We start from the raw sequence: 8,808 nt of genomic DNA on the forward strand, positions 1-8,808 counted from the left end.
TTGTCACCTCTCCACTACCTTTTTTTTCTGATCTCAAATGAGTATTCAACTAATTTTGTGCAAGTTTTGATGGTCATTTTATCAATGTTAGTGGTGAGATCAAATGACTATAACGGTTTAGGGTAGTGGCTAATGTTTGCTAAATGATACAAATTAAATTGTTTCAAACCTATAAAAAAAAAAATTAAAATGTCATATTTAAACTATTAAAATTAGATTAATAAAAGTTATTATTTTAATTTTTTTTTTCAAAATTTTTACATAATGAAAATGCTACTTTACTTAATTTTTTTAAAAGGAGTTTAATTTTAAATAAATAATCATAATTTATACCATCGAATAATAAAAAAACTGTCTTTGAGTTTTGCAAGGAGGAAAACTAGGTCGTACCGTACACCATCCAAAACTGAAGTCCACTAAATTGGACCAGGATCATCTCTGAAGCCCAACTGGACATGTAGAAAATTTTAATTAGTGATTCCGCAGTCACAAGAGCAAAATTGTGCAGAAGACGCCCGTTAGATTGAATTTGATTTTTTATATAAAATTTATTTTAGATAATATTATAATTATATTTTTAAATAATTATAATTATTAATATTATTTTTATTTTTACTTAATCATTTTATTTTATTAATAAGTAATAAAAATTTGATTCGGTTAGTTAAATTATTGACATGTTTTAAAAATTTTAATATATAAATTTTTAAATCATTTGTTAATAAAACAAAATATTATATTGTATATTTTATTAATATTTATTAGGATAATTTGATAAAAAAATTAAAATAATAAAAATAATTTAAAAAATCGAAACAATAAATAATTTTGAATCCATTTAAATTAAATCAGATAATTTCAATATTAAAAGATTAAATTAAAGTTAAAAATTTTAATAAAATTTTAATTCAAATCAAATTAAAATTAAAAATATCTAACATAAAATATGAATACATCCTAATTACCGTCACGTATAACATTTCACAAATTGATCCAAGATTAATAATAGTAAATAAATAAAATTAAATAATAAAATTGGTTTTGATGGTTGGGCCCGACGCCTGAAACATGAGATTATTGTACGATGATTACTGTTTGTCTGCATAATCATAATCATGTCCCTGACCAACCACCCAATGAACAGAAGCCAAGTACAAGATCAAATAAGGCAAACTACATTTATATTTCTAATGCATTCCAAAATTTTTTTTGACAAGAACCAACAAAGAAGAAGAGAAGCTTATACATGAATTTCTTTTTCCTTTTTACAGATGAATACATGGCCTTCCCGTTCAACAGCTATCGACACCGATTTCACATTGGAATAATATACTACTAGTTACCTTGGACCAGAAAGCTCCATTGCTTCTACCACAAGTGAAGATTCTTCTATGAAATCTGAGTATCTTCTTTCGCACGTTCGAAACTTTGGTGTCCCTGACTCCACCTTCTGTGACGCTTCCCATCTCTCTGCTAAACCATCACCTTCCAACATCCTTAGTACTTCCGACATTTTTGGGCGATAAATTGGATTGAATTGAGTGCATAAGAGTGCCACCTGAACCATTTCTTCCAACTCGATTCTGTCAAAATTTCCCTTTACATCCTTGTCCACCATTTGGCTTAGCTTTCCCTCAAGATGGAGCTTCTTTACCTGCAAATTAGGTTAAGATAGAGTTTGGATTATTTACAGACTGCCCCAAGTTACACAATTCTGCTCAAACACTTGCACCAAGAGTTTGAGGAAAGATCAAACTACATTAGGTGGGAAAATAGAAAGACCAAGTCAATGAATCAGGTGTGCAATGGTGAAACCATGGGGAATCTTCAAAATCATACAGTTGTCCCATTGCAAGATTCTCAGGTAAAGAAACATACCATTTCCAAGTCCCAATATATCCATCATTTCACCAATTTAATTTTCGATCAAATACATAACTTATCAAAGATAAGCTGTTAAAGAGAGATGAAAGTACCCGATCAAGCATGACACCTTTCTGGCTAGCTGCTCGTCCAAAATCCAATGCCGTCTGACCTGTGATTAGCTCAAGCAGCAAGATCCCAAAGCCAAATACATCAGTCTTTTCTGAGGACTGTCCTGTTGATAAGTACTCTGGAGCAATGTGGCCAACAGTACCACGCACAGCTGTGGTCACGTGGGAATCTCTGTGATCCAAAAGCTTTGCTAATCCAAAATCCCCAACAACTGCCTCAAAATCTTCATCCAGCAAAATGTTGGCTGCTTTGACATCACGGTGGATTATTTTGGGATCACATTGCTCATGTAAATAAACTAGGCCCCTGGCTGTACCCAAGGCTATCCTTTTCCGTCTTGCCCAGTCCAATGCACGCTGACCATGAATATGATCTGAAATCCCACAACAGATGAAATTAGAACCAGATGGAGAAGTTGAAAGGAGGTAAACTAAAACAGTTAATTCTACATCGAAGCAACAACTACTAAATCTTACAGCTCAATAGATTTACAATTTGCCAGAAAAAAAGGAAAATACTATGACCTATTTAGAAGGATGAATGAATGAAGATAAATGGTGAGTTATTGGTGACTTTCAGGAAGAAAAAAGCAAATATCATGTTTTAAAGTTGTTTAACTAACATGACTTCTAGCTGAAGTTGATCTGGATCAGTTTTGGATATCATTGATTCTAAGTTCCATATTCAACTCATTTCAACTCTAATTAATTTAGAAACTTCAGTACCTCTTAATCGAGATGCTACACTTCCATTGGGCATATAGGGATAAACAAGGAGCCTTTCATTCTCAGTTGTGCAGAACCCACAGAGCCTGAGAAGATTCCGATGGACGGCTAAACTAATTGTCTCTACTTCTGTCTGAAATTGGACTTCACCGCCAGCTATATTATAGTCCTTTAGCCTTTTCACAGCCACTAAAGTTCCATCATTCAAGCAACCCTTGTATACAATACCAAATCCGCCTCTCCCTAGAATATTTTTTGAGTTGAAATGGTTAGTTGCAGTGCGGAGCTCCTTAAAGGTATACCGCCTCAAATGGCCCAAACCTACCTCTGGGTCATATTGCTCTGCCACGTAAAACATCATATAAGAGAATTGCATGGATAATGGACAGTTTGAGCAAAATAAAAGCTTTTTGTCAGTGCAATCAATAATGCAATTTGTAACTTAAAATTTGGATAGTTCATGCAAAGAAACATTAAATACCATGCCATATATACAAGTACCAATTATGTTATGCTGCCACTGCAGTTTCAATAAATGAGGCAGAGATGATGCGAAAACAATGTTTTAATAAACAATTAGAACAGCCTGATTTCCCAAGCCTCAAATCATTTATCTTCGACCAAACACTAGGTTTCCCCATTTTGTGAAGGACACACCACAATAAAGTAGGCAAGAAATCCATTGGTGCTTAGATAAGTTGTAATACTTATATTTTAGTAATTTGAGCTACAGCTAACCAAAATGAGGGGAAAATAAGGTGATCCATGAAAACTTATAAATAGCTATGGGATAATCTCTATGGGAAACAGACTCAATATAGGAACTCCTAAGGTTCTTCATTTTCAATTATTTGAGTGTGTGAGGTGAATCACACAAGTTTTTTGTTCATGTCTCTACACCTAAGAGAGTAGGATTTAGACACATGCCTTTAGTCATACTACTATCCAGCCATATGGCAGACAAAAATTAGGACATCTGATTATCATAGTAGTCCATGTTGACCATCAATATCCATAATCATCAAAAAAAGAAAAAAAGACAAACATTGAAAGATAAAAGACTAACCATTGACATCAAAGAAAATCTGCTGGTTGTGTCTATATCGCCACCAAACTAGTAAACCAATCATGAATATGACAGAAAGGGCAGCACCAAAGCTTGCACCAAAAGCAACAGCCATATGATGGCTTTTCATGCCAGAGTCTGGTTGATCTAAGAAATCAGAGATTCCATCAATTAACAAATTTCCTCAATGTGGAGAATTTACTGGTAGACTATCACATATGTTCAAACATAGCTAAGATAGAGAAACCTTTCAGACCATTTGGTGGAAGGGAAAGAGGCTCTGGAAAGACTGCAGAACAATTGTTGCTGGCCTTTGGTCCGCAAATTAAAGGGTTTCCTATAACTCTGAAATAAATGAACTGCATCAGTATCACAGAGAACCAATACAACAACTCAACCAGTGAATAGAAGACAGTTTTGGTGCCAGGGACAGAATTGCTTACTTGAAGGTTCTTGCAGATATCTTTGGTAATGAACCACTTAGATTGTTATAGGAAAGGTCCCTACAAAGAAGTTTTATATACAGTAGTGAATAAGGTATTTACACAGAAATAACAATGATTTTTCTCATCCATTTCATGCAAAGCAAGCAAAGGATTGAGTGAAGGAATTCAAATACATACATGAGAGTTAGACCTTCAATCTTGGACAAAGACTCAGGGCAGGATCCTGTAAGGCTGTTGTTGTTTAACCGCCTGATTTGCTCAAGGAACGACATAGAACAAGTAAAAGGATTAGAATCAATCCCAGGCATGATTAGCATGACAGCTAGTGTTTTGATGCAAATTGAAAATTTCAAGGAATCAATATAAAGATTTTGAAACTTACAAATAATTCAGATTTACAAGGTTCCCCAAAGAATCAGGTATTTCACCAGAAAAAGTATTGTTGGAGAGATCAAGTGTTTGAAGCTTCCCCAATTTCCCGAGTGCAGCAGGAATAGGACCCGAAATGGCATTATTCTGCAGCAAGCTACACATCCATGAAAAGAATCAGCAGTACCTCAACAAAATTGTGTTGGCATCAGGTGACCAAAAGTGAAATTTCATAAGTCCAGGAATGAGCAAACCCAGTAGCAAATAATTTTGTTAGACAGAGGTGATTACTTACACTGATTGCAAGTTAGTAAGGTTTCCAATCGAAGGAGACAAAGTCCCTGATAAGCTTTGACTAGGAAGACCCCTATTCAAAGCAAATACAGACCACTTAAAAATGTGTTCAAATAAAATGCAGCAGAATTGCGATAGCTTTTATGTCCATTTTCAAATAGCAAACATCACTTACAGAGCAGAAACAAAGCCATCAGGAGTGCAAGTAATCATCCTCCAGCTACAAGGATCTACAGAGTTAATGTCCCAATTGTCTAGAACATTGTATGGGTCACGCAGATTGCTTTTTATGGCCACTAAAGCTACCACTGCTCCGATTTCAACAGAAAAATGAGAAGTTATTTCTACCAAAAACTTTATAATAACACTTCATTTCTGAAGTAAAAATTGTCCAATCAAATATTGAGTGAAAAATCTAGCACAAGGATTTTGAAGCCAAACACTGTTCAAATAAAAGAAAGAAAATTTTTAGTACTAAATACGAGATATGAAAATCATAATTATGGTGCTATAAGAGTAGTTCGGAAAGTCTTGCAGACCATCAAAGCATTTACTCAGAAAACAACAAAGAAGCTATCCCAATTCAGAAACCAAAAAAAAAAAAAAAAAGGAAAAAAAGATAAAAATAAAAACACGCCGAAACTAACCTTCGTAGTTGACACCAGCAGGAGAAAGTGTGGCGGAAGAAATCTCCATTAATGCGAAAACCAGAAGAAATCCCACTCTCCACAACATGAAACTCCTGTGTTCCATGGTCTTTTACGGGTTAAAGTAACTTTACCTTGTATATACAACAACTATCCAGTACTCTCTAATTGCCATCTTTTTTGCCTTAACTCTCAAATGTCCATATCTTTGCCTTATCCAAACCTAAAAGCCTCTCTTCTTTACTCCAAAAATATGACGAAACCAAACTCCCGAACTATAAATACAGCGTCTTGTTTAGAATGAAGGTGAGGAAAGAGTTAATTTTCTCAAAAAACAAAGAAGTATGAAGGCTGAAACTCTGAGATCCTAGAGATCTGAGAACAATGAGTTTGAAATTCTAAATGTTTAGGGGTGATCCCCACAAATTCCATGTGGGTTTAGTAGAAGGTTTCTATCTTTGCTAGTGTTCTTTCTTTCTCTGCTGTTGATTCCATTGCAACCATCATTATCTTCTTTGCTTTTTCTTGTTTTAAACATAAAAAACAGAAACCAAATGAAATTCACTCTCCTTTCTCTCTCTCTTCCCCCTTTCTCACTTAACACAAAGAACCAACAACAAAGATGAAAACAAAATGCCAAACTCACACAATTACAGATGCAAACTCACTCAGACTCGCCCAGTAAACTAAATAAATTAAAAAATTTGGGTGGTTTCAAAAAACTGGAAATATTTTTGCTTTTCATTGCATTTCAGATTAAATTAATCAAAAAGTGAGGCAGTGATTAGAGTGAAAGGATGTGTGGTATCGATCAGAAAGAACAATGGGATGCCTATTGTCGATTTTGTAAAAGAAATTGCAGCAAACTTGTGTTGGCAGGTCACGTGCTTCTATTGTCTTGCCTTTTGTTGCCTTCCGCCTTTTTTTTTTTTCTAATATAATTAAATTATTACATTCTGTTAAAGCTTCTGCAATATTGGCCCACCACTGCTAAAATACGCCCATATGATACAGCATTATTGTCATTTGAGTAAATTATTTGGGGAAACTGCTTTCCCATTCCCTGAATTCCTAAACTACAAATTCGAATCTAAAATCCAACTAAATTGACTAAAAAGGACTTTGGCACAATGCCATGACAGGAACTGACCACATTACACCTAAATATTTAACTTTCGTGATATTATCGAATTATTCTTAAACATAATTGCCAACAATTTAGTCAAATTTTACCATCAAATTCATATAAAAAATGTGTGATTTTACTAAATCACACAACCAAAACGAGATCGTATCAAATTCGATCAAATCATATTTGAAAAAGTGTGATATGACTTTCAAAATTGTTGCAAAGCAATTAGGCAAAAATTGCACTACTCCAATTATTGTTATATCATACCTTTCTTGGGGTGATATGGCAATCTATGTTCATTATTTTTTAAGAAAGGAAAAATAATAGTTATGGCTTCCACCATTAAATTTGTCAAATAAAGTAAGGTTTTTTGTGGGTATTTGTAGTTTAAGAATTGAATAAATAATAAAATTATTTTTATATGTTTTGAGTATATAATTAAATACATAGATGATGTATTATTATGTGACTGAGTGATACTTAATTAAAAATAAGTAATATCCGATCAAATTATAACACAAAATCTATATATATAATTATATATTTAAAATTGTATTTACATAGTATTTATCTTAAATGGTTTTGTTAAAGCTTTGATAGAAATAGTAATTTACATTTATTATTTGGCCAAAAGACTTATTTCCACCCAAGGTTTAGCTTATTTCAAAATTCGGACCTATAAAATTTTAAAAATCCAAACACTCATAGGCTATCCAACTTATATTAAATTTTACTATTATTATAAAGGGTAAAAACATTATTTAATAATTTTATTTAAAAAATAAAATTTATCTTTTTTTTTTTTACTTTAGTTTTAAAAACTAACAATTTTGTCATAATTTAATTTTAAAAAGTTGTTTTCCTTCTATCTAGAGTTTTCATCTTTTTTCCATTTTCAACCACCCCAAAACTTTTAAAAACTTCAGTTTCCCCCTCTTAATCTTTAGTTTTCAACATCCCTTCTAGCATACTTTCCATCTGTCTTCGGCCTCCTTTTTTGTCTAAATTGAGTTAAGTCGATATCAGTCTTACCTTACTCAAGCTATCCTCTAACGATGTTGGTGATGGGAAACAATGAGAATAGTTTGTGGGTATATGGGTGCGATTTCTCCTTTGGGTTTGGTGTGCATCTTTGAAGTTAGAAACGCAGACAATAGAGGGAGATGATGTCATCGATGAGGAGAACTCAAACATCATGCTTGAAGTTTGAGAGAATCATGAAGACAAACCCTTCCTATCGTTTTAGATGCGCACCCACAAACCATTCCCATCATTTCCCATTGCCAATATCGTTGGAGGATAACTTAAGCAAAGCAAGACTGATGTCGACTTGGTTTAGACAAAGGAGAAGGTCAAAGACGGATGGAGAGAATGCTAAAAGGGATACTAGAAATTGAAGTTCAAAAAGAGGTGAAACTAAAGTTTTTAAAAGTTTAAAGGGCGGCTAGATATAGAAAAAAAATGAAAACCCTATATGAGGAGAAATAACTTTTTAAAACTAAACTATAAAAAATTATTATTTTTTAAAATTAAGATAAAAAAAAAAAAAAGATAAGCTTTTTAAAATAAAATCATTAAATGATGTTTTTACCTATTATATTAACACCAAAATTTAACAAAAGTTAAATGATAGATTGATATTTAGATATTTAAAACTTCATAAATAAAAATTTAAAAATACGTTAAACTATCGGTGAGAATAGTCTTTTGGCCTTATTATTTTAATTTAACCAAGTACATAAAAAGTTTCATATTACTGTAACAAAAATAGTGACATTAATTGTGCCATTCAATTAACATAAAGAATTCTTGACTCAATTGTATTAAATCAATGTGTACTATTAAACTGTACAAATTACATTATTTTCTAATAAAAATTATTAAAAATTTTATCATGAATTTATTTACCTATAATTGAGATTAAAATAGGCAGAGTCATAATTTTATTGGAAATTTAAAATAAAATATCCCTCCAATAATTTGAAAATATATTTGGTAGGAACGTGAATACTTATATTAAGACAAAAAAATATTAATGTCAAAAGCAACCAACTTTATTGAAAAAATCTGCTCTATTTTGACCCAACAGAAATCCAACAGATTAGATATATTCATTTTTCCTCTGAAAAGAATT

The 8,808-nt window shown here is 32.4% G+C and overlaps 1 protein-coding gene across 2 annotated transcripts; it reads right to left on the reverse strand.

The window, feature by feature from the left end:
• Positions 1-1,164: 1,164 nt before the first annotated feature.
• On the reverse strand, positions 1,165-6,410 carry LOC123215398 (protein NSP-INTERACTING KINASE 3). 2 transcript variants are annotated; one of them, XM_044635465.1, is made up of 11 exons: positions 5,543-6,410; positions 5,071-5,203; positions 4,897-4,968; positions 4,615-4,758; positions 4,410-4,481; positions 4,230-4,289; positions 4,043-4,131; positions 3,787-3,933; positions 2,721-3,062; positions 1,977-2,368; positions 1,165-1,654 (listed from the first exon to the last, which is right to left on the reverse strand). In XM_044635465.1, exons 1-11 carry the CDS (start codon positions 5,646-5,648, stop codon positions 1,340-1,342), a joined length of 1,872 nt encoding a protein of 623 aa, XP_044491400.1. In that variant the 5' UTR covers positions 5,649-6,410; the 3' UTR covers positions 1,165-1,339. The 2 variants fall into 2 exon arrangements, with proteins under 2 accessions (XP_044491400.1, XP_044491399.1); XM_044635464.1 differs by having other exon boundaries at positions 4,034-4,131.
• Between the last annotated feature and the right edge of the window lie 2,398 nt (positions 6,411-8,808).

The sequence above is a fragment of the Mangifera indica genome, chromosome 5, assembly GCF_011075055.1.
Source record: "Mangifera indica cultivar Alphonso chromosome 5, CATAS_Mindica_2.1, whole genome shotgun sequence".
Classification (NCBI taxonomy): Eukaryota; Viridiplantae; Streptophyta; class Magnoliopsida; order Sapindales; family Anacardiaceae; genus Mangifera; species Mangifera indica.

What these genes read in the sequence shown, in the direction of transcription:
- LOC123215398 (XM_044635464.1), bottom strand. Translation starts at nt 5,648, where the DNA reads ATGGAACACAGGAGTTTCATGTTGTGGAGAGTGGGATTTCTTCTGGTT. An exon ending in GATGGCTTTGTTTCTGCTCT is followed by an intron (nt 4,969 to 5,070) that starts GTAAGTGATGTT and finishes TGCTTTGAATAG; the next exon opens with GGGTCTTCCTAGTCAAAGCT. An exon ending in TCCACCAAATGGTCTGAAAG is followed by an intron (nt 3,934 to 4,033) that starts GTTTCTCTATCT and finishes CTGATTTCTTAG; the next exon opens with ATCAACCAGACTCTGGCATG.